The sequence below is a fragment of the Carcharhinus amblyrhynchos genome, chromosome 16 (assembly GCF_965287045.1).
Source record: "Carcharhinus amblyrhynchos chromosome 16, sCarAmb.v2.hapA, whole genome shotgun sequence".
Classification (NCBI taxonomy): domain Eukaryota; kingdom Metazoa; phylum Chordata; class Chondrichthyes; order Carcharhiniformes; family Carcharhinidae; genus Carcharhinus; species Carcharhinus amblyrhynchos.
In genome coordinates, this window is record NC_137339.1 from 21,506,087 (window position 1) to 21,533,000 (window position 26,914).

At 42.6% G+C, this 26,914-nt stretch overlaps 1 protein-coding gene across 7 annotated transcripts in view; it reads right to left on the bottom strand.

Annotated features, from left to right (window-relative positions):
• dnmt3bb.1 (DNA (cytosine-5-)-methyltransferase 3 beta, duplicate b.1) overlaps positions 1 to 26,914 on the bottom strand; it is a 245,309-nt gene that overhangs the window by 112,423 nt on the left and 105,972 nt on the right. For all 7 annotated transcript variants that reach the window (XM_080204810.1, XM_080204812.1, XM_080204806.1 and 4 more), the window contains one exon: positions 5,589 to 5,756. In XM_080204810.1, coding sequence (XP_080060936.1) covers positions 5,589 to 5,756 — 168 coding nt within the window. The remainder of the gene's footprint in view (positions 1 to 5,588; positions 5,757 to 26,914) is intronic.

Sequence of the window (26,914 nt, forward strand, 5' to 3'; positions counted from 1 at the left end):
GTGACACATTTTTTCCAATACAATTACCACGAAATCAGATGAAGTGAAAATATTACAGTATATTGTCTGTCAATAGCTTATTGTACAGCCCACAATTTATTCCGATGTAACCGCAAATCTTTCATTACTTCCTATTCAGTCCTTATACCTTCAATTAGATCATAGTTGCTCTGTTTTAACGCCATTGATCCATAACTCCTGTTGACTCTGCTTAATAAAAAGAATTGTTGAAAATTTCTAACTTTAATGTTGCTGTAAGCCAGCATCTAAGATACATAACTATAACCCACCAACGTTCTGCTCTAGAAACTTCTGTTCATTGTGGCCAAGTACTAGGTCCATCCCCCGCCTTCCCATATGGCACCTTATCACACAATGGATCAATACCAAACTTTTAAGAAAGGTTTTTCAGCTCCATCATTTTTTTCCTTATTATGGTCCAAACATTTATCTTCTGAATAGTGCTCATAATACACTTTAATACTGAAATATGTGTCAATAATACTGTAAAATTGTTGACGGTTGCAGGGATGTGCTTGTTTTCAGTGGACACTAGGTCCAGTTGTGCGCTTGGCCAAATTGTGCTGGATTCAAGAAACCCCAGCCTTAGCAGTTAATCTGTCAAAGCTTACCGATATAAACATTCCATTTGAACAGAGACCGCATCAGTTCAAGAAGGCAGCATGCCACCACTTTCTCAAGGGCAATCAAGGATGGGCAATGAATGCTGACCTATCCAGCAACACCCACATCCCATAAATTAAAAGTGTTAACACATTCTGTGTCGTTTTTATTCTTTTTTCAAATGAGGTAATACCCCTTTTAAAATAAATGATTTTGTTGCTCTGCAAATAGGAAGGAATTTCACATGTTAAATTTGTTAAAATGCAGTGTTATTTCAAGGCCCATGTCACAACTTTCTCCTTCATCAAAACATTAGAGTGGTGCAAGGTAAGGATATTTGGTATAGAAACATTTTCAGTATTGACCTTAATAATATCTAATGGGTATAAACATTTAAGGATGTTCACCAGCAAATCTTCAGCATTATGGCATTACATTGTTCTGGAATTACTGGTGATATGAGTGCTGGATTTTATAAGATGGTTATATTTTAAACTGTCTCTTTTTCTTTAAGGTAAAACAGAATGCTCTGGAATGGGAGGGCGGGGGTGGAAATAAGTGAACTTGTGTTGTTGTCCGCCCAGTGATAAGCCGATGTGAACTGGTAGCCAAGGGGATGGAATGCCAAGTCACAAGGTATTCCAAATCAGGTGTCAGTTTTAATACCTGGACATAAAGGAAAAGACAGCTGTCTTATAGGCTGAAATTCTGCAGCCGCTGTCAACGAGAACAGAGAATCTGGCGCTCAGCCAAATCTCCATCCATTGCAGTGGGACCGGACAATTCCAGTTGCAGGCGAATTCAGAGAATCCAGCTCACAGACTCAGAGCGGGATTTTCTGCCCTATCCCACCCCCATGTTTCCGGCAGCTGAGGCAGCTCACCACTGGCTACTGGCATGGTCTTTTGGTCTCTCCCGCCAAAGTCCAGGGTGTTCTGCGTTGTATTCCCATCCCACCGCCGGGGGATTTGCCATAGTGTCCACCTTCGGCAAGACCAGAAGATTCTGACGGTGGGGAGGGATGGACTCAAGGACAAAGTGCACGATAATTTGATTGCATTCAATTAGATCATGGTTGCTGCATATCCCATTGATCCATAACTCTTCATGATCTTGCCTAAGAAAAAAGACTGTTGGGGAAAGTAAACCCGCCACATAGAAAAGAAAGCCTGCTTTTGTGCTAATCATCAAGTGAAGGGCTGGTGAGAAGCAAATCCATGGTCGAGGAAAGGAGAACTGTGAATAGTTAGAGTTTTTTTTAAGTTTATTTATTAGTCACAAGTAAGGCTTACATTAACACAGCAATGAAGTTACTGTGAAATTCCGCTAGCCTCCGCAGTCCGGCTGGCGCCTGTTCAGGTCAATGCACCTAACCAGTATGTCTTTCAGAATGTGGGAGGGAACCGGGGCACCCGGAGGAAACCCACGCAGACACGGGGAGGACATGCAGATTTCACAAAGACAGTGACCCAAGCCAGGAATCGAACCCAGGTCCCTGGCATTGAGAGGCAGCGGTGCTAACCACTGTGTTACTGTGAATAATCAGAGGGAGATTTACAACTGGAGAGTCCATTCAGTTATTCTCAAAGGGTTGGGTGCTGAGGACTGTGTATAGAAGAACACTGAAAGATTCACCCTGGTGAAGGAGGGCTAAAGAATCCTGTTAACACAGGTGGAGGTGAATTTTAAACTTAAGACGATGGGAGCAATTCTCCTAGCCTGCTGCACTGCTTTTGTTGGGTGCCATGGCCCCAGTGAGTCTCCAGCCGCCGGATTTCCGGTGCTGTCATCTCCTCGTCAGAAATCAGCACAGAGCTGTATAATTTATTTATATCAGCATTATAACATAAGTTGCATTTCACTAGTGGGCCCAGGACTGAAGTCAGCTAACTTTCTCTCCCACCGCCAGAAGTGTTTCACTCCATCTGGGTTTACAATAGCTCCCCACTTGTGAGGAACTGGCGCCCAATCCCACTGGATTAAGTGGGGCCGTTGAGGCCCCCAGATGGTCAGGGATAAGGGGGTTGCCCCGTGCATTGCCAGCTTGGCAGTGCCAGCCAGGCCACCTGGCACTTTCCAAGGGGCATCAGGTGGTGCCAAAGGGGTGGGCCTTAATGGGGCAGGGCCTGATGGTAGGCAGGGCCTCAGGGAAGAAAATTGGTGGGGTGGGGGGATCCCATTGCCACTCTGCACTCAGGTTGGTGGTAGAGGGAGAGAGGCCAGCGATCAGGCTGGGCATCGGGGTGGGAGGAGGGTTAACCTGCTGGGAGGGGATCAGGGCTGCAGGGGGGTGGGGAGTCGGGATGGCCAGTGGGTGGGGATGGTGGGGAAATTAGGAAATCAGGACTGCTGGGGAGGTGCAGGATTGAGGTGGGGCGGAGGGGGAAGGTCAGACACATCTGGGGTCCAGCGGTGGGACTGGGCCTTGCGAGTCGCAAGGCCAGTGATGGGGGGGGGGGAAGTCACTGGACTGGCCAACGATCTGGAGACTGGCAGTGCGGAACTACTGCGCATGCGCTGATCCCGGCGCTGACAGATTGGCGTATGCGCAGTGGCTCGCTCAGCACTTTGCTGCTGGTCTCTCCAGCGGGAATAGGTCCTGCCCCCTGATGTTTTCCATGAATCACACAAGAGCACTCTGCAGAATGTGAGAGATTCATTTTAAAAATTCTGCTGAAAAAAACAGATTAGCAAATTTGACACTCAGAATTATTTTGGGAGAATCACCCCCCACATGTCTAAGGTGAGTGCTGAACGATGCACAAATGTGGTATGGGATTTTCCATTGTGTTAAGAAGTTACTTTGGTGTATTGGTTGCTGAATAAAATTGCTCAGTAAATGTTGATTTTAATTGGTTTGCTACAGTACAAGTCCTAAAACATAAAACCTGTACTATTTAATCTTTACATAGGTCATTCAAATTAAGTTCTCTTTTAATCCATGTGGTAATACAGAACTTGAGTATTGCTGAAAAAAAAGAGGCATGCTGGCAACGCTTTTTCCCTTGCGCTCATTAAGACAGATTTGCAAGAATGCCAATTATAAAGGGAAAAACCATTTACAATACATGAGAAGAAAGTGCTGATTGATTGGGAAGTGGACTTTAAGAGGTTGAGATGTTCCCTTAGAGAATGCACCAGTTAACTGCCAAGCTTTTGTTTCAATTCAAACCAGGCAGATTCTGATTGGTCAACCTTGACTGACCAGCCAAATTCATGTAATCTTTACAGAACAAAGAAACAAATAAAAGGAGAGCACTGGAACAGGCCCTTTGGCCTTCCGTGCCTGTACTGATCATGATACTCTAACTAAACTAAAAAAATAACTTTCTGCCCTTACACGGACCATATCCCACTATTCCTTCCCTATTCACGTACCCATCTAGACACTTCATAAATGTTGCCAATGTGCCTACTTCCACCACTTCCTCTAGCAGCGTGTTCCAGGCACCCACCACTCTCTGTATGAAAAGCGTCCCCCTGCCATCTCCTTTAAACTTTCCCCCTCTCATTACAAGGGGGCAAATTACCTGTGCCCCTTTGTAATTGACACTTCCACCCTGCGAAAAAGCCTCTGACTATTGACCCTGTCTACGCCTCTTATAATTTTGTAGACCTCAATCAGGTTTCCCCTCAGCCTCTATCTTTCCAGTGGAAACAATCCTAGTTTATTTAACCTCTCTTCATAGCCAATGTCCTCGAGACCAGACATCCTGGTGAACCTTCTTTGTACATAAGAACATAAGAAATAGGAGCAGGAGCAGGCCATCTAGCCCCTCGAGCCTGCCCCGCCATTCAATAAGATCATGGCCGATCTGTTGTGGCTCAGTTCCACTTTCCCGCCCTCTCCCCATAACCCTTAATCCCCTCTCTTATCAAAAACCCATCAACCCGCGTCTTAAAAATATTTAGCGAGGCAGCCTCCACCACTTCAACGGACAGAGAATTCCAGAGATTCACCACCCTTTGAGTGAAGAAGTTCCTCCTCAACTCCGTTCTAAACCGCACCCCCCCCTTTATCTTGAGGCTGTGCCCTCTAGTCTATTCCTACCAAAGTGGACCACCTCACACTTGCCAACATTAAATTCCATTTGCCATTTCCTGGCCCATTCGCCCAGGCTATCTAGATCCTTCTGCAGACTCTCCACACCCTCCGCACAATTTGCCGTTCCACCAATCTTGGTGTCATCAGCAAATTTCGACACCCTGCACTCGGTTCCCTCCTCCAGATCATCTGTATAAATGGTAAAAAGCTGAGGCCCCAGCACCGACCCCTGGGGCACTCCACTAGTCACCATCCGCCAATCCGAATAGCACCCGTTGACCCCCACTCTCTGCCTCCTATTTGACAACCAATCCTCTATCCACGCTAACACCCTACCCCCAACTCCATGTCCCTCGACCTTCTGCAATAACCTCTTGTGAGGTACTTTGTCAAACGCCTTCTGAAAATCTAGAAAGACCACATCCACCGGCTCTCCTCTATCCACTGCCCTAGACACATCCTCATAGAACTCCAGTAAATTTGTCAGACACGACTTCCCTTTAATGAAACCGTGCTGCGTCTGCTCTATCAAGCAATTCCCTTCAAGATGCCTCGCAATTTCCTCCTTAATGACAGATTCTAACATTTTACCTACAACAGACGTTAAACTAACCGGCCTATAATTCCCCGCCTTTTGCCTGGCACCCTTCTTAAACAACGGCGTAACATTAGCCGTTTTCCAATCATCCGGCACTTCCCCGGAATCCAGCGACGTCTGGAAAATAACCACCAAGGCATCCACTATCACCTCCGCCATTTCTTTCAGAACCCTCGGATGCATTCCATCCGGTCCTGGGGACTTGTCCACAATCAGCCCCTCCAGTCTGTCGAGCAGTCTTGTACTCCCTCCAAAGATTCCAAATCCTATTGGTAGTGTGGTGACCAGAATACTTATCTGAGTATTCAAACAGAATTTTACCTGGTACTGAGGGGTTTCTTCTGTAGCCTTCACAATACTATTTTCACAAACAAATTCTTCTGCCTGATTTGAAGGTATCTTATTACTCTCCAGAGGCTCCGTAGTGAGGTCAATGACAGGACTTTCTGTTACGAAATCCTCAGAAGGGGTTCTCCTGGTCTTCTGAAGCTGTAAAGAAAAATATGAAGAAACAAGTAACAATCACACAGTATAACAACATTCTTGTACAAAATGTTTGCTGTTACGCGTCAATGAAAAATCATGCCAGTCAATCATAAAGTTTTTTAGCTTCCTATCAGTAATACAAATCATGTATCAGCTTGCTTCTGTTTATGAAAAAAAATCAGTGTTTTAAAAAATAAACTGTTTTTTTTAATGGTTGCCCATATCAATCAACTTAGATCAGTTTCAAGAACCTGTCTTGGTTTTATATTAACTTAAAGTGGAAAGTTTTGAAAATGTAACCAAGGATTTCTAGTCTTGTGTATTATAAAATTTGAGTATTAGAAATGCACATTAGATTACACTGCATCTAAAAAAAGGAAAGTAGGTTAATGTTTTAACTGTTTGGGTTTTCTTCACTGCTTCTAAAATGTGTTCACAGCGAAAAAAGGCACTTTACCTAAGTAGGCAAAGAACAAGATTTTTAAGCCTTTCAAAATGCATCCTATTGCACAGAAGTAAATTTGAGCCTGCAATAAGAAAGGCTTCATACACAGTATGAAATGGATAGCATGCCATGGGACTAGCTATTATGTATGCTACGCCACAACACATACAACTTAGGATGCCCACCACATACCTCAGTCTACTCTGAAAAGCAGCAAAAATCACTGCCCGAGTGCCAGGCATAATAGATTTAAGAAGAAAAAGAGCCAAATCCTTTGCACATCTTCTGATGGAACGTTAGATAAATCCATAGAGCTAAATTAATTGCCTCACATGAAGCAAGGAACGTGGGACTGTTGCTCAATTTAATGTTACGTTCATTTCCTTTGATCTTCAGGAAATTTGGGCTGGAATTCTGTGGCAGTTCACGCTGGCGGGATTTTCTGTTCCTGCTGCACGCCAAATTCTCCATCCTCGCTTGCAACGGAGGCAGGGCATGAGTGGTCTCATTTGATGTTCAAACAAATTTTTGTCAATCGTGATGGAATTAAGTTATTTAACAATATTGAGCATTTACATAAATAAGGCTGTCAAAAGCATCGATCTGGTTATCTGACAATCTGTTTGCCTTTGGTACCTGACAAAAATTAAAATCACACCTTCTCCAGTTCTCATGTGCTTATCAATACTTTTAAATCTGACTCCTTGGTACCAAATGATCCCTCCATTAGAGATATTAAATTTCATCTAATTCTCCCATCCCTTCCACCAGTCTACAAGCTCGCATATATTCTCATCTCATAGAAGGATTGTTCAATCACCGAGCATTCTTAGGCCAAATCACAAAATACCTGGCACGAACAAGCACCTGAGTACAAACATCTGTTCTAGCCACAAAAATATTTACCTAAAACCTTATCTTTACTGCCTCATCTTTAATGTCTTTTAAGAGCAGTGCAGTATTTTTGCATTTTTGTGTAAGGTTAAGAAACCACAATAACATGGGAAAGTTATCATGGATATTCAAGTGAAGCTGAACAATAAAAACTGCAAGATACTTTAGTCTGGATAACAGATTCTTGCCAAACTAATTAATTATTAGATTCAGATGAACTAATTGGAGCAACCATTGCAGATATTAGAGCAGCTTTCTCGAAGGTCAACCCACGGAAAGCGACTGGCCCAGATGGGGTACCTGGACGAGCCCTCAGATCCTGCATGGATCAGCAGGCGGGGGTATTCGCAGACATCTTCAACCTCTCTTTGCAACTGTCTGAGGTCTCCATCTTCTTTAAGAAGACAACCATCATCCTGGTACTTAAGAAAAACCAAGCAGCTTGCCTTAATGACTATCGGCCGGTGGCTCTGACATCCATCATTATGAAGTGCTTTGAAAGGCTAGTCATGGCACGAATTAATTCCAGCCTCCCGGACTATCTGGATCCACTACAGTTTGCCACAACAGGTCCACAGCAGATGCCATCTCCCTGGCACTGCACTCAACCCTGGAACACCTAGATAACAAAGACACCTGTGTCAGATTCCTATATATTGACTACAGCTCAGCCTTTAACACTATTATTCTCACAAAGCTCATCTCCAAACTCCACGGCTTGGGCCTCAGCTCTTCCTTCTCCAACTGGATCCTGGACTTCCTAAATCACAGACCACAACCAGTAAGGACAGGCAACAACAGCTCCTCTATGATCATCCACAACACCAGTGCCCCACGAAGCTATGTTCTCAGCCTCCTACTATAATTCCTTATACATCGATGACTGTGCGGCCAAATTCCCCTCCAATTCAATTTTCAAGTTTGCTGACAACGCCACCGTTGGATCTCAAACAATGACAAGATAGGGTACAGGAATGAGATAGAGAACTCGGTGAACTGGTGCAGCGACAATAATTTCTCCCTCAGTGTCAACAAAACGAAAGAGACTGTCATCGATTTCAGGAAGCATAAAGGAGAACATGCCCTATCTACATCAATGGGGACAAAGTAGAGAGGGCCGAGAGCTTCAAGTTTTTAGGTGCCCCCCCCAAGCTGACACTGTGCTTAAGAAAGCCCACCAATATCTGTACTTTCTCAGAAGATGAGGAAATTTGGCATGTCAGCTGCGATTCTCACCAACTTTTACAGATGCACCACAGAAAGCATTCTTTCTGGTTGTATCACAGCCTGGCATGGCCCCTGCTCTGCCCAAGACCGCAAGAAAAAGGTTGTGTATGTAATCCAATCTATCATGCAAACAAGCCTCCCATTCACTGACTCTGTTTACATTTCCTCCTGCCCCGACAAAGCAGCCAACATAATTAAGGATACCACGCACCCTAGATAGTCTCTCTTCCACGTTCTTCCTTCGGGAAAAAGATACAAAAATCTGAGGTCACGTACCAACCCACTCAAGAACAGCTTCTTCTCTGCTGCCATCAGACTTTTGACTGGACCTGCCTTGCACTAACTTGATCTTTCTCGACACCCTGGCTATGACTGTAACACTACATTTCGCACTCTCTCGTTTCCTTCTCTATGAATGTTATGTTTTGTCTGTATAGCACACAAGAAACAATACTTTTCACTATATGTTAATACATGTGAAAATAGTAAATCAAATCAAAATTTGGGTAATAATCCAAAATGGGCATCTCTTCCAATGGAAATCATTAGAAATGAAAGTCAAGAGGGATGTAAAACAGGTGGCTGATTCAGTATTGTCATTATGTAAAAAGGTGATAGAAAAGTCAACCTAAGTCAATATTATCCACTTTGTCACACACAGAGGATATTCACTCAGTATACTTTCTTGGACTTCAGGTACGTAATAAGTAACACACAACTGAGCAGCTATAAGAATGTGCTCACAGTAATGCTGCTGCTTGTTCTTTTAATGAGCATGCACATGGTATGGGCGGCACGGTGGCACAGTGGTTAGCATCGCTGCCCCACAGCACCAGGGTCCTGGGTTCAATTCCTGGCTTGGGTCACTGTCTTGTGAAGTTTACACGGTGTCCCCATGTCTATGTAGGTTTCCTCCGAAAGACGTGCTGGTTAGGTGCACTGGCCATGCTAAATTTTCCCTCAGTGTACCCAAGCAGACACCGGAGTGTCGTGACTAGGGGATTTTCACAATAACTTCATTACAATATGAATGTAAGCCTACTTATGACTAATAAATAAACTTTAACTTTATTAAGAACACATAGCACACAAGTTCAGTTGTGAAGCACAAAATAATTACAAGCCAGTGAAGTGAAAAAGATCTAAAAAAGAACTGTGAAATAGATGAAGTCCTGTGTACAATTGCAGATTATATGAAAAAACTGTAAATATATGCTACATAGGAAATGCCATACTACTATTAAACTGTTGGTCTAGCAAGTGTATCCTATCCACAATTTGCTGCATCTGGAAAAAATGATGAAAGGTGGTGTCTATAATTGAAGAAGTGTCAGGGTATGCACATTGAAAACCATTATCAAACTAGGTATGGACCTGGTTTAATTGCTTTACATGTCTGAAATTGGTTGCAATTAAATTAGTAGAAAAGGTTAATTAATGAGACTTCAGTTATCAGCCATGTTTGCACGAACAGCTTTATAGATAATTACTGTTGACCCAAATTTATTCCAGTAAGTTTTAATTAAGTATGATACAATATATCTAAAGTATTACAATAGGCTACAATATGAGGGTGTGCCAATTGTCAGCTGTCATGAAAACATCTCAGCAAAATCCAAGAAACTGGAATATTTTCAGCTGGTAATGTTCTGGTTATATATTTTAAGGTGTGAAAATATGTAAGATAATTAAAGCAGAAACAATGTGAATTTAACTATTGCATTTGATATATTAATGAGCTAAGCAACATTGCAAATAAATGTTTATCTATGGCAATTTTATAACAACGGGTACAGAACATGAACAGATTTGAATAGGTTGTCAAGGATTCAAAGAAAGAGATGCAAGTTGTGAAAGAAAGGTGTCATGGGGAAGGTAGACGAAAGGAATTTATTTTTCTTTTAAACTCTAAAACTTAAAATAAAGAGATGAAGGTAATTAAGGCTGTGAGAGTGCCGTTCTATCAAAATTAAGTCAGGAAATGGAGATTTTATTGGAGAAAACATATTTAAGGAGATACCGAAACCTATGCAGAGGAGGTTTTGTTTTAGAACCCAGCCATCAGTATGTGAAGGAAGCCTGATTTGAAAAGCAAGTTGTTGGATTACCTTGGACGTAACATGAAGAGACTTAAACACATTAGTAAAAGTTACTGGATCTTTATTGATCTTAATATCTATAAGGTGTTGTGGAATAGATTTGGGGAGTTAGTTGTGAAGGTAGTTAAGATAAAATTGAAACAAGTGATACTATGTAAAGCCATTGCATTAGCTAAGTATACTTCTAGTTTACTTTATTGTTTTTTCTTCTATTTCTTAATAAACATTTACCTCATTGAAATTACCACAAAGAGTTGGGGAAATAATCTTCTGGATTTTCAAACCTCTCCTTATATTATACAAATTGCAAACACAGTTGAAAGTAGTTGTTTCAAGTTTCCCTTCTGGAATTTGGACAACTCAGCACTTATCAGCCAGCTAAAAAGGCAATTTATTAACTATTTTAATGCATAAGTAGAACTGATTAAATGCAATTACTCACTATTAATATTAATTTTACTATGCTTATAATTTTATACATTGCTGTACAGTTTTGTTTCTCTATACAGAAACTCATCTCAAGAATGAGTATTTTGCAGAAGAACTGCTATCACATGGACCAAAGGTGGAACTCTATAAATAAAGAAACTACAATGGCAATGGTCTTGGTGACCACAGATTGCAAGGGTAGTGATGAATTTACGTTCTTCATACTGAAAAAGTTCCAGAAACGCCATATGCTTTTATTAACCAAAGAAAATGCCTCAAATTTTCTTGCTTAATTTCTTACAAGGTCAAAACAACAATAACGTTTTGATAAACTGATGACTGAAATTTGTATGAGACAACAATATCATCAAGATCCCATAAATTGCTAATGAAGAAGTACATGCATATCATCAGAATGCTTAACTGGTTTAATACTTTATTAACTACAGCTGAGAATTGTATTACCTGCTCACAAGTTCACACCTCATTCATTCTAAGTGGAGAAACCAATTCATACAGTTTTAAATGATAATGATAGGAGTGGATGTGGTTTAAAGGATATGCAGGTATGGGGTTGTTTATAGCTACTATAATTTATAGAAACTTAATGGAATATATTTAGTTTTCATATAAATGAAGCTTAACTGAGTTAGCAAGACTGACCCTTGGATTTTGAGCTTAGTTACAAGTATTGGCTCAAAATATTATGTTGATGTGTCAGCTGTTTCATTTATTGAATAATATCATGCTATGTCTGGGGAGACAGCGAACAATGATTCATTATCTGAAAAGTTTCAAGTTACAAGCAAACACCAAAGAATGTGGGACATCAGAGCTGGACTCTGGCTACCAGAGATTATTCAAAGGACAGTGCTGGAGGGGAGTGATTGACAAGACTACCTTAAATCAAAATGATTACAGCATTCCTGCCAGGGACAAACTGTACTGTTTGAACTAAATAAATCTGACTATAAGTGTTGTTCTGTATGTTCACCCAGTCATTAAGCTGCTTTAAATGAATGAATAAACATTTCTGTGGGGAATAGAGTTATAGGAGACATTTCAGAGCTGGAGCAGCAGCTGGAGACACTGTGGAGCATCCGCGAGGTGGAGAGTATCGTGAATTGCACATATAGAGTGGTGGCCACACCGCAGGCTCAGACTCCACAGGCAGGAAGGGAATGGGTGACCACCAGGCAGAGCAAGAGAGTTAGGCGGGTAGTGTAGGAATCTCCCATGGCTATTCCCCTGCAAAACAGCTTTACCATTTTAGATATGCTTGAGGGGAATGACCTTTCAGGGGAAAACAGCAACAGCTAAATCCGTTGCACCTCAGTTGGTTCTGCTACTGAGGGGAGGAGTAAAAAAATGTGGGAATACAATATTTATAGGGGATTCAATTGTAAGGGGAAATAGACAGGCGTTTCTGTGGCTGCAAATGAGACTGCAGGATGTATGTTGCCTCCCTGTTGCTAGGGTCAAGGACGTCTTGGAGTGGCTGCAAGACTTCTGAAGGGGGAGGACGAACAACCAGTGGTCATTGTACACATTGCTACAAATGACATGGGTAAAGAAAGGGATGAGGTCCTAAAAGAATATAGGGAGCTAGGAAGCAAGCTGAAAAGTAGGACCTCAAAGGTAATGATCTCAGGATTATGATCTATGCCACATGCCAGTCAGAGTAGAAACAGCAGAACACATAGGATGAATACGTAGTAGCAAAGATGGTGTAAGGGCGAAAGTTTCAGATTCCTAGAGCATTGGGACCAGTTCTGGGGAAGGTGGGAGCTGTACACACTGGACAGGTTACAGCTGGACACAATCAGGATTGATGTCCTTGGGGGGGGTTACTTGCTGGAGTGGTTGGGGAGGGTTTGAACTAATATGGTGGGGGGGGGCAGTGGTGGAGGGGAGGGGTGTGGAAACTTTTGCAAGGATTCAGAGCAGGGGAAATTAAGAACAAGAGGAAAAGACCATAAGGAGAATAAGGAAAGCGATTGGCAGAGAAATCAAGGGTCAGAGTCAGATAAGGATCAAATAAACAATAGTAGGAAAGGGAAAAGAAATGTTAGAAGTGTCCACCTTAAATTTTTGTATCTGAATGCTCAGAACATTCGATGATGAAAAGATGAATTAGCTGCACAGATAGATGTAAAGGGGTATAATATTGTTAGCATTATGAAGACATGGCTCCATGGTGAGCAAGGGTGGGAACTAAACACCGAGCTATTGCATGTTTAGGAATGACAGACGGAAAAGGAAAAGATGGTGGAGTTGCATTGTTGATTAAAGATGATATTGATACAATATTGAGGAAAAATATTAGCATAGATAATGTGAATCTTTATGGGTCGAGTTAAGAAACAACAAGGGACAAAAGACAGTGGTAGTAATGTTGGGAAAAGCATTAAATAGGAAATCAGAGATACACATTTTAAAGGAACATCTGTGATTATGGTCGACATTAATCTGCATATAGATTGGGAGAGTCAAATTAGTCACAGTACAATAGAGGAGGAATTTCTGGAGTGATTATGGGAACTATATGTTGAGGAACCAACAAGGGAGCAGGCTATCTTAGACTGGGTGTTGAGCAATGAGAAAGAATTAGTTGGTAAACTAGTTGTGAGAGAACCCTTGAGGACAAGTGACCATAATATGGTAGAATTCTTTGTCAAGGTGGAAAATGATGTAGTTGATTCTGATACCAGGGTCCTAAATCTCAATAAAGGTAACTATGATGGTATGAGGCATGTACTGGTCATCATGGACTGAGAAACATTCTCAAAGAAAGATAGTGGACAGGCAAATGGCAGGCATTTAAAGAATGAATAGGTGAACTCCAGAAGTTGCTTATTCCTGTTTGGCACAAGAGTTGTAAGGGAACTTTGGCTAAACCTTGGCTTACAAGGGAAATTAAAAATGGTATCAGATTCAATGAAGAAGCATACAAATTGGCAAGACAAAGGCCTGAGGATTGGGAGCAGTTTAAAATTCAGCAAAGGAGGATCGGGGTTGATTAAGCAGGGAAAATAAGAGTAAGAAAGTAAGCTAGTCGGAAACATAAAAACTGACTGTTTCTATAGATACATAAAGAAAAAAAGATTGACAAAAACAAGTTTAGGCCCCTTACAGTCAGAAACGGGAAAATTCATAACAGGAATAAAGAAATGGCTGAAGAATTAAATTTGTACTTTGTTTCAGTCTTCACAAAGGAAGACATGAATAATATATCAGAAATGCTGAGAAAAACATGTTTTAGTGAGGAGCTGAAGGAAATCAGCATTAGTAGAGAAATGGTTTTAGGGAAATTGATGGGATTGAAAGTGGATAAATCTCCAGGTTCAGATAATCTTCATCTCAGAGTACTTAAGGAAATGACCCTGGAAAGAGTAGATCCATTGGTGGTTATTTTCCAAAATACTCTGGAATAGTTCCTACGGACTGAAGGGGATGCCCATTATTCAAAAAGAGAGGTAGAGAGAAAACAGGGAATTATAGGCCAGTGAACCTAATGTTGTTACTGGAGAAGTTGCTAGAGTCCATTATCAAGGATTTCATAACTAGGCATTTGGAAGGTAGTGATATAACCAGACAAAGTCAGCATTGATTTACAAGAGGGAAATCATGCTTGACGAATCTATTGGAATTTTTTGAGGATGTAACTAGTAGAGTTGACAGAGGAGAACCAGTGGATGTGGTTTATTTAGACTTTCACCCAGCTTTTGATAAGATCTCACATAACAGACTACTACATAAAGTTAAAGCAATGGGATTGCAGATAATGTCTTGAGATGGGTAGAAAGCTGGTTAGCAAATAGGAAGCAAAGAGTTGGCATAAATGGGTCATTTACTGATTGACAGTCAGTGACTAGTGCAGTTTGGCAGGGATCTGTGCTAGGACCACAACTATTCGTATTATATATTAATAATTTGGAAGAGGGAACTGAATGTATTATCTTGAATTTTGCAGAGGATACACAGTTGGGTGGGAAGGTAAACTGTAAGGAGGATGCAGAGATGCTTCAGTGTGATTTGGACAGGCTGAGTGTATGGGCGTCTGCATGGCAGATGCAGTATAATGTGGATAAGTGTGAGGTTATCCACTTTGGTAGCAATAATAAAAAGGCAGATTATTTCTCGAATAGGCGCCTTGGATCACTGTTTGGAGTTTGCACATTCTCCCCATGTCTGAGTGGTTTTGTCTGGGTTGCTCCAGTTTCCTCCACGGTCCAAAGATGTGTGGGTTAAGTTGATTGGCTCTGATAAATTAAACCTGGTGTCGGGGGATTGGTAGGGTAAATGTGAGGGGTTACAGGAATAGGGCCTGGGTGAGATTGTGGTTGGTGCAGGCTCGATGGGCTGGATGGCCTCCTTCTGCACTATAGGGATTCTATGATCTTGGGACTGTAGGGTGAGACCAGAGCATCTGAAGGAAACCCACGCAAACATGGAGAGAACATGCAAACTCGACACAGACAGTGACCTTGGGCCAGAATCAAACCCAGTTACCATGCCACACACTATCCTACAAGCTAAGGAAGTGCTCAAATAAAGAGTTGATAAGCAGATGGATCTTTTGTGGTGAGATAGCAGCACATAGCCTGTTAATTCCATGAGTAGGACAGTAAGTCAAGAGGACCAACACTGGGTTAGCTCAGAGGGAAAGGCAAGTATCCAGGGATGTGAGCAGAGGGCGTGTCAAACTAAATAATGTTATTTAAATGTTATTTAAAAATTCAGGCCTGAGGAGGCTGTGATTATAACAGGCAGAGCTTCAGAAAAGCACACAAAAGTGGCTACAGTGACACTTATCCCAAGGAATGAAGACAAAATCTACTCATGTTCACTTTCAAATGGGCTCACAATACAACATCCTAATTTTAACTCAAGAGGAAGAACTGAACATGAAATAGGCAAGGTAATTAGTAAACTTGTAGAAGAAAAGTCAAAAGGAATATTGTCCAAATGTCCACAAAATTCTCCAGTGTGAACTGGGGCGCAGCTGACCTACTATCCAAATTCAAAACCTTTAAGTAGCGTATAGAATTATGGTTTCTTCATTCAGGTGTGTTTGTATCAGACCAACAAGCTATGAATATTCACCCAGCAATCGGGAATGATGGTTTACACAGGGAACATGCACCCCTCCCTCTTCTAAACTCCAGTGGAAACAAGCTTAATCTGGCCAAACTCTCCTTACAAGATCGGGGGTGGGGGGCAGTTGCAAGATTCCTGTTAGTGGCCTGATAATCACATGCTAATGTATTCATTCTCGATGTTGAACCTCAGTAAAAGCTTTCCATCACTGTAGGGGGAAGGGAACAATCGCATCAGGTGTTTATGTTGATGTAGAACACAACTTTGCACTTTTCATGATATTTTCAATTCCTGTTGCTGAACCTGGATGGCACTGCCAGCTGCACCTTCACCTTGCACTCGGTTTCCCTGGGGGGGCCTCAGTGGCTCTGGTTCCACCGGCGAGGCCAATATAACTATTCCCTGTTCATGGGGAGCAGGTGCTTTCGTCGCCGGAGAGAACCTCTTCCAGCGAGACCACAGAATCGGACTGGAAAATCCCAGCCATGGTCTCAATAATGTCCTGTATAACTGAAGCATAACATCCCTACTTTTATGTTCAATTCCTCTCATAACAAAGGATAACATTCCTTTCACCTCCTTATACTTACTGCACTCGCGTGCTAACTTTTTGTGTCTCGTGCACTGGAATCCCTGGATCCCACTGCATCTTGGAATTCTGCAGTCGTTCTCCACTGAAGAAATCCTCTGTCTTTTTGTTCTTTCTGACAAAGTGAACAACTTCACTTTTTCCCATCTGCCAGATTGTTGACCATTCAATCAACCTGTCTCTATCCATCTGCAACTTCCTTATGTCCTTTTCATAATGTATTTTCCCACCTATCATTCTGTCATCTGCAAATTTAGATCCCATGCCTTTTCTCCCCTCATCTAGGCCATTGATAATAATTGGAAAAGGTTGAGACCCAAACACAGACCTACATAAGACCAGAGGATTTAGGAGCAGAATTAGGCCATTCGACCCATCAAGTCTGTTTCGGTGTTCGATTACGCCTGATATGTTTCTCAGCCCATTCTCCTGCCTTTTGCCCATAACCGTTGATCGCCTTACCAATCAAGAACCTGTCTATCTTGATCTTAAACAAATTCAATGACCTGACCTCCACAGCCTTCTGTGATAATGAATTCCTCAGATTCATTTGGGGCGGTGGATAATGGCCTGTACAGAAATAAAATGTGGCACGTGGTGAAAATGGCTACCACAGCACCTCAAAGCTCCTTGACAAGAAGGATAGAACTGAGGAGCAGAGATGTTGGGCAGAATTTTACCGGCTCATCCTGCCCATTGATGTGTGAAACAAGCCGGTAAAATCGTACAAGAGCCAGGAAACCAGGATCACACCCGATTTCTCGGCTCTCGCAATTTTACGAGACTTGGATTGCCAGCATGGTCAGCCTCTCGCCGGAAATAGGTGAGAGGCTGGTTAATTTATTTAAATTTATTTAAATGGTGCTTTACATGTGTTTAGCGAGCCCAGCGCTCAATCATCCAGGCTCGCTTGCCTTTATGGCACCACCGGGAGAGGTTCTCACCGGCGAAGAATAAACACGCTCCCCACGAACGGGGAACAGTCGTGTTGGTCTCTCCAGTGGAACCGGAGGCAATTGAGGCCACCCTGGGGAAGCCGAGTGCCAGGCGGGGGTGCCCCTTGGACACTGCCAGACTGACAGCTGGATGATGCCCACCAGGCAGTGCCATGGGCTCACATAGGAGCAGGGCCAGGCAACGGTCAATGGGTGTGCCCAATGGGGACAGGCCAATGGGAGAGGCGAGCCAATGGGACAGGGGTGAGAGAGGCCACAGAGAGCTGTGGGAGTAGATTCCTTGTGTATGTTTAAGGTTGAGATAGATTTTTCATCAGTAGAGTTACGGGGCAAGTGCGAGAAAGCGGACGTGAGGAATGTTGGATTGGCCATGATCCTACTGAATAGTGGAGCAGGTTTAAGGGGCATAATGGTCTACTCCTCTTCCTGTTATGTTCTAATGGTCTTAAGACAGCTCACCACCACATTCTCAATGTCAGTTAGAACATAAGAACATAAGAAATAGGAGCAGGAGTAGGCCATCTAGCCCTTCAAGCCTGCCCCGCCATTCAATAAGATCATGGCTGATCTGTCGTGGCTCAGTTCCACATTCCCGCCCTCTCCCCATAACCCTTAATCCCCTCGCTTATCAAAAACCCATCAACCCACGTCTTAAAAATATTTAGCGAGGCAGCCTCCACCACCTCAACGGGCAGAGGATTCCAGAGATTCACCACCCTTTGAGTGAAGAAGTTCCTCCTCAACTCCGTTCTAAACCACCCCCCCCCCCCCCCCCCTTTATCTTGAGGCTGTGCCCTCTAGTCTATTCAGCCTCTCCTCATAGCTCAACCCCCTCAACTCTGGTATCAGCCTAGTAAACCTCCTCTGCACTCCCTCCAAGGCCAAAATATCCTTACGTAAGTGCGGCGACCAAAACTGCACACAGTACTCCAGCTGCGGCCTCACCAGTGCCCTATACAGCTGCAGCAAGACCTCCCTACTTTTATATTCAATCCCCCTCGCTATGAAGGCCAGCATCCCATTCGCCTTCCTGACCACCTGCTGCACCTGCAGGTTGGGTTTTTGCGACTCATGCACAAGGACCCCGAGGTCCCTCTGCACCGTCGCCTGCTGCAGTTTTTCGCCACGTAAGTAATAGTCCTTCCTACCATTATTCCTACCAAAGTGGACAACCTCACATTTGCCAACATTAAATTCCATTTGCCAGTTCCTGGCCCATTCACCCAGCCTATCTAGATCCTTCTGCAGACTCTCCACACCCTCCGCACAATTTGCCGTTCCACCAATCTTGGTGTCATCAGCAAATTTCGACACCATACACTCGGTTCCCTCCTCCAGATCATCTATATAAATGGTAAATAGCTGAGGCCCCAGCACCGACCCCTGGGGCATTCCACTAGTCACCAACCGCCAATCCGAATAGCACCCATTAACCCCCACTCTCTGCCTCCTATTTGACAGCCAATCCTCTATCCACGCTAACACCCTACCCCCAACTCCATGCCCCCTGACCTTCTGTAATAACCTCTTGTGAGGCACCTTGTCAAACGCCTTCTGAAAATCAAGAAACACCACATCCACCGGCTCTCCTCTATCCACTGCCCTAGACACATCCTCATAGAACTCCAATAAATTCGTCAGACACGACTTCCCCTTAACGAAACCGTGCTGCGTCTGCTCTACCAAACAATTCTCCTCAAGATGCCTCGCTATTTTCTCCTTGATCATGGATTCTAACATTTTACCTACAACAGACGTTAAACTAACCGGCGTATAATTCCCCGCCTTTTGCCTGCCACCCTTCTTAAACAACGGTGTAACATTAGCCATTTTCCAATCTTCTGGCACCTCCCCGGAATCCAGCGACGTTTGGAAAATAATCACCCAGGCATCCACTATCACCTCCGCCATTTCTTTCAGAACCCTTGGATGCATTCCATCCGGTCCTGGGGACTTGTCCACAATCAGTCCCTCCAGTCTGTCGAGCACCGCCTCTCTAGTAACAATAATGTCATTCAGGCCCTCCACTCCTACCATCTTTCTGTCGCTAACACCCGGCAAATTATTCACGTCCTCCTCCGTGAAGACCGAAACAAAAAAGTTATTCAAGGCCTCAGCCATTTCCTCATCCCCTACCACTAAGTGCCGAACCATTTTTCTGTCTAGTCCCACTGAACTGCACCTGGACCATATCTCTCCACACCCCTCTCATCCATGTACCTGTCCAAGTTTTTCTTAAATGCTAAAAGTGAGCCCGCATTTACCACTTCATTTGGCAGCTCATTCCACACTCCCATCACTCGCTGTGTAAAGCACCCCCCCTCCCCCAATATTCTCTTTAAACTTTTCCCCCTTCACCCATGTCCTCTAGTTTTTTTTCTCCCCTAGCCTCAATGGAAAAAGCCTGCTTGCATTCACTCTATACCCATCATAAGTTTATACACCTCTATCAGATCTCCCCTCATTCTTCTACGCTCCAGGGAATCAAGTCCTAACCTATTCAATCTTTCTCTGTAACTCAATTTCTCAAGTCCTGGCAACATCCTTGTAAACCTTCTCTGCACTCTTTCAGCCTTATTATCCTTCCTGTAAATTGACCAAAACTGCACACAATATTCTAAATTCAGCCTCATTAATGTCTTATACAACCTCACCATAACATTCCAACTCTTATACTCTAACTGCTCAATCTTTTCTTACTTCCGCCTCAGACAGCTCACTATATAGTCTTCATTCCAGATTACATCATTTTCGCACTGCTTCGCTACAGTAGCTATGAGTTAATTTCCTCTCTCGTATGGCCTCCTTATACAACTGGCTGCACCTAATGATGTGTTTTTTTCTTGTTAATTCCAAGCAGGAATGCTCACTGCAAGTTGAAAGTGTTATAATAAACACTTTACAGTACATTAACACTACAACTGTGATATCAGCGTGAAACAGCTTTATTTCATACTGATGCTGTAGTTATCAGGATAAATCTCTGGATTCAGTACATAGGGCTTCACACTGGAAACAAAACAAGACTTTGGCCATATGCCCAATTCACAGCTCCATGATTTCCCATTCATTTAAGGTAATGGATGTGCCTGATTTATGGTCTTCACAAGGACTGAAAATTAAATGATTGCAAATTGAGCACGAACAAATTTCTAACACACAGCCCAAACAAACAAAAGTCTGCACTGCAAGTGTTAGAAAGCTGCGAGTAGGAGTAAATGGATCATTCTCAGGGTGACAGGCTGTTACTAGTGGGATACCACAAGGATCTATGCTCGGTCCACAGCTGTTCACAACCTACATAATGATTTGGATTTGGGGACCTATCGCAATATTTCCAAATTTACTGATGGCAACAACTGGATGCAATATGAGTTGTGAGGAGAATGCAAGGAGGCTTCATGAGGATTTGCTCAGGCTAAGTGAATGGGTTAGAACATGGCAGGAGAATAATGTAAATAAGTGTGAAGTTGTTCACTTTGATAGAAAAAGATAAGAAGCTAGAGTCTTTCTTAAATGGTGAGAAGTTGGGAAATGCAGGTGTCCAAGGGGATCTGGATTTCTTGTTAATGAGTCACTAAAAGCCATCAAGTAATTAGAAATGCAAATGCATGTTGGCTTTCATTATAAGGGGATTTGAGCACAGATGTAAGGACGTCTTGCTGCAGTTATATGCAGCCTGAGTGAGACCTACCCTAAAGTGTAGTGCATAGTTTTTGTCCCCTTATCTAAGGAAGGATATACCTGCATCAAGGAATTGCAATGGAGGTTCCTCAGATTAATCCCTGAGATGGCAGGATTGTTTGATGAGGAGAGATTGAGGAGATTGTGTCTGCATTCCCGAGAGTTTTGAAGAACGACGGGTGATCTCATTGAAACTTATAACATTTTTTGCAGGGTGTGATAGGGTAGATGGAAATAAGTTGTTTCCCTATCTGTAAAGTCTAAAACCAGGAAACGTAGTCTTAGGTCAGTCAAGGAGTAGACCATTTAAAACTGAGATTAGAAAGAATTTCTTCACTCAGAGAGTGGTAAATTTTTGAAATTTTCTATCCCAAAAGGCTGTGGATCATTGAGCATGTGCAAGACAGAAATCAATAGGTTTCTGGAGACCAATGACATTGAGGCCTATAGAAATTGTGCAGGAAAGCGACATTGAGGTACTTCAGTTCCTAATGTAAATGCAACCTCAAGGCAGGGTGCAATCTGACACCATGGTAACATGGAATGAGATTTCTTGCAGGAAAATGTCAGGTACCAATTCTGAATTTACACTACACAAATTTACAATACAATAACTCATAGACATCATGTCTCTGATAATGTGCTCCCAGTGAACAAGGTGCCTGTTGAATAGTATGGACTCGTAACTTTACCATGCAGTGCAAGTGTACCCCTTTAACTGTTAAAGATCTAAAACTAGCTCGGAAATAGAGTTGTTACATTCCTTTTAAACTAACCATTTTTAACATTGTTTTGATCTTGCTAAGATGAGCAACAAAAAGACAATGGGATATTTTTCCATTCAGGACACAGGGAGGGTGAAATTGGACACAGATATGTCAATTCTTTGGGATAGAAAGTGTGCGTTGTGATATTCTGTGCCTGATCATCTCTGAAAGTTCACCGGCAACCATACTTGTTTGGGAAACAGTTACTGTTCCTAGGCGGTCAGTTGTAAGGGTGCTATACCAAGTAGAATGTTCCAAAAAGAGTTCTTTAACAGTTGATAGACTCCTTTCCCAAATTAATCTGTTGGAACGTTAGATCCCTTGACGCTTAACTGCGATCAGTGATTCTTGGTGCTAACAGTTGGCAAACGGCTTGCATTAGGAATATCTGATAGGATCCTCAGCTACATTTTGGTATATTTCCGGTCATGAGTTTACCTGATGTAGCTCCTGGTGGACCTTCTAGATGTTTTGGCTGAAATAGCAGCTTGTACGAATTATGGGTGTGATTTTCAACAGCAGCTTTGCATGTCAAAAAATTGAGTTATGTATTGTTGAGAAGTTGAACTGTTCCTAGATCTGCCACTGGGGCTGGTGGTGGGGGGAGAGAGAATAGTAGCAGGCCTACTGGCACATAAAGGTGAAAAAAACCAGTTACTTAGGCCCTGTAGATCTTCTGAAATAATATGTTGCATCACAACTTTGGTGAGGTGCATTGTATTTAACAGCTCCACTTTACCAGGGAGATTGTGTCTGAGCTAAGTCACCTGCTGTATCAACAACTGCAGCCCACTCAACAGCATCAAATGCATTTACTACCTATGGCTGAGAAGGTCACTGTGGTCCTTAATTTCAAGGCCTCAAAATCATTCCAAGCTGCAACAGGTGACCTTAGCATCATCTGCAGTGCACTGTTACAGAAAGAAGGGCACAAATGCACTCTTCCCACAAATACCATAAGATATAAGAGTAGGAGTAAGCCGTTCGGCCCATTAAGTTTGCTCTGCCATTCAATGAGATCATGATTGATCTGATACAATAATCCTCAATTCCACTTTCCTGCTTTATCCCCATAACCCTTGATTCCTTTACTGATTAAAAATGTCTATCTCAGCCTTGAACATATTTAACAACCTAATTTCTACGTCTTCTGTGGTAAAGAGAAGAAATTCCTCTTTATCACTGTTTTAAAGAGGCGACACCTTACTCTGAGATTTTGGCCTCTGGTGCTAAGCTTTCCCACAAAGGGAAACAACCTCTCAGCATCTACTCTGTCAAGTCCCCTAAGTATCCTATATGCCTCAATATGATTACATCTTATTCTTCCAAACTCCCATGAGTACAGGCCCAATCTAAGAAAATCCCGCCATACCTGGGATCAACCCAGTGAATCTTCCCTGGACTGCCTCCAATGCCAGTATATATTTCCCTAGATAAGGGGACCAAAACTGTTCACAGTATTCTAGGTATGGTCTAACTAGTGTCTTGTATAGCTTTAGCAAGTCTTCCCTATTTTTATACTCCATTGTCTTTGAAATAAAGGCCAACATTTCATTTGCCTTCCCTATTACCTGTTGAACTTGCATGCAAGCTTTTTACGTCTTATGCACGAAGACCCCCAAATTCCTCTATGCAGCAGCTTTCTGCAGTCATTCTCCATTTAGATAATATTCAGCTCCTTTATTCTTTCTATCAATGTGTATAATGTCACATTCCCCTACATTATATTCCATCTGCCAAGTTTTTGCCCACTCACTTAACCTGTCTATATCCCTCTGTAGACTCTTTGGCCAGTACTGGTTTGGGCGAGACTTGTAAAATCCCACCCAAGGCCCATGGAGTATTCTGTTCTGCAAGCCGCACCCACCCCGGATGTGGCGGTAAAATTCCGGCCACTGTGTCATCCTCGCCACTTGTCTTCCCACTTCATTGCGTCACCTGCAAAGCTGGCGATAGTACATTCACTTCCTTCATCCAAGTCATTAATATATATTGTAAATAATTGTGGGCCCAGCACTGATCCCTGTGGCAATGCACTAGCTACAGGTTGTCATCCTGAAAATGCTCCTCTTATTGCCAACTCCCTGTCTTCTATTAGTTAGCTAGTCCTATAAAAATTGCTAATAAACTACAACAACACCATGGGTTCCCATCTTACGCACGGTGTCTTAATTAAAATGTTTTTTGGAAATCCAAGAATATTACATCTACTGGTTCCAGAATCATTTCCCCACTTTTCCTTTGGTGGAAGAGCGCTCTGGGCTTCAACCAAGCTTCTGGTTTCCCACAGGTCCAGGGAATCACTGATTGTACACAAATTTTACCTGTGTGATTTGTATGAAGACACTGAAGTATTCATGAATGAGAAGTGCTACCACTTTATGCAATTCGTGTGTCCTGAGAAAATAGGTCATGCAGGTCTCAACTTGGTTTCCTATCAGTAATCATGAAGCCTTTGTCCTGTGTCAGTTCTAATCCCCTTCATCTCCACCCAGACTACTGGATGTCAGGCCTGCTGTTTGAGAATAAGAGCTCACAACAACCAACCATAGAAGCTGAGAAACAATAGAATCAAAGTGGTGCCCCAATTGGAGCTCGCAGAGCAAACCAATGGCATTCTAATACACAAGTTATGCAGCCTGGACAGATTTGGAAGAAGCTACCCCTATGCCACACCATTCCCCTTGCTTTTGTTCTTGCATGCTTCTGTTTAGTAAGTCTCACTGTTCAGATCCGTCCAACTTCTAGATGACCCACTATACCACGTGGATCAAAGTTTCGGAGCTGGTACCTGAAAGAAAAAGGGAGGTGACGGAGTGCACTCTTTCAGATGCCATTCTCTAAGACGACATTGGTGACCAGGATCTCCTTAGACTGGTGCAGTGGCTTGCTGTTGCCTTCTGAGATGTGGCTGGCCACTCTTACCGATTGCCATCAAGTGTATTGGAAGGATTTGTAGGGTGACGATTACCTATTTGGCCATGTCATGAATGCACCATGAATGGCTATCAAGTCCTGGAGTGAAACTTGAACCTGGAGCTTCTGGCCCAGAGGCCGCAGCACAAGACTTCCTACCATGCACCATTTTGAGGGTGGTTGCAACTTCTGCTAACAAACATTTCCAATATCTATTTAAGGTTATAGCCTGAAATTCCTACCTTCCGTGCCAGAATTACCATAGTTATCTCCCAAAAATCATGGGGTTTTCAGCCTACAATGCAACCTGCTAGCTCTAAGATCAGCTGTTTTTATATTAGATTTGATTTTTTATTGTTACATGCATTGGGATACAGTGAAAAGTATTGTTTCTTGCATGCTATACAAAACAATCCGTTCAGAGTACATAGAGAAGGTGCAGAATGCAGTGTTGTAGCTACAGATAGGGTGTAGAGAAAGATCAGCTTAATATAAAGGTAGGTCCATTCAAAAGTCTGATGGCAGCAGGGAAGAAACTGTTCGTGAATTGGTTGATACGTGTTCTCAGACTTTTGTACCTTTTTCCATGGGAAGAAGGTGGAAGAGAGAATGCTCAGGGTGCGGCCAGTGGCTTTCCTCCTCTTCAAAAGTCTTCTCACTTTGAATTTGATTTTGTCCCTTGTAAGTACAGTATTTTTTTGTATTATTTTAATTTTTGTGTAACTACGACCAATAATGACACTGTGATACTGTTGCAAAGCTTTTCTTTACATCGAAAATAACTTCATTTATTGATTAGAGTAATTTGGTTGTATAGAACTTGAGTGTTGCTGAAAGAAGAGACATGTCATCTTGCGCTCATCAGAACATTAGCAAGTAAACTGATATGAGGGGAAACAACAATTTATGCTGTATGAGAAGAGAATGCTGATTGGTTAGCAAGCGGACTCTGATTGGTAGAATGTTGCCATGGAGAATGCACTAGATGACTGACAGTTAATTGCCAACCATTGTTTGAAATTTAAACCAGGCAGCATGACTCTGATTGGTCAAGGCATAACCCTGAGGAATGTGTCAGCGATGGCTGTCACTTATTTTGTTCAGCTGAAACAAGGGCAATGTGAATATATTCTTTCTGTCTGCACAGAACAGAGTCCTGTGTATTAATGTATACAGCTTCTAGTACACGCAAATACACCATACTGTTTGGCAACCAATTTAAGATTGTCAATGTAATTCTTAGCACACTGAAGTTTATTTAGTGAATCACATCTAAAATTGGACACTGTGTTTGTGTTTGCATGCACAGGTTGGTTGGATACAATCTGTATTTTGCCCATTGCAAACAGCAGCTGGGACATAATATGTTCAGCGATCTGCCGGTCTTTGAGACATATCGCCTCTTTTAAAGCTAAAGTTTATTTATTTATTAGTGTCACAAGTAGGCTTATACGAATACTACAATGAGTTACTTTGAAAATCTCCTTGTTACCACACTCAACTGCTGTTCAGGTACACTGGGGAAGAATTAAGCACCTTACCAGCACATCTTTGGACTGTGGGAAGAAACCCATGATACAGAGGTGCCGGCATTGGACTGGGGTAAACACAGTAACCTGGTGTTGTGAGACTTCTTAAAGTTTTATTGGGTAGCAAAAGCCACTAGCTTTCGGGGCGCTGCTCCTTTATCAGGTGAGTGGGATTTCAGTTCACAAACAGGGCATATAAAGACAAACTCAATTTACAAAATAATGGCTGGAATGCGAGTCTTTACAGGTAATCAAGTCTTAAAGGTACAGACAACGTGAGTAGAGAGAGGGTTAAGCCTTTTGGCTAAGATCAAGTGTAGTATCGACATGCTGCGCTTGGTTGAAGTCATTAGGTTACATTTCAGTTCATTTGAAGCAATTTTTAAAAGCAGCATCTTGGCCTTTTGGCTAAGATGCAAATGAGATCAAGCCTTGGAGGAGCTACGCCTACTCCAATCAGCTTGGATCATGTAGATCAAGCCCAAGACAGGAGGTGAGAGCCTTGTCTTGTCAGCTTGTTGAGACT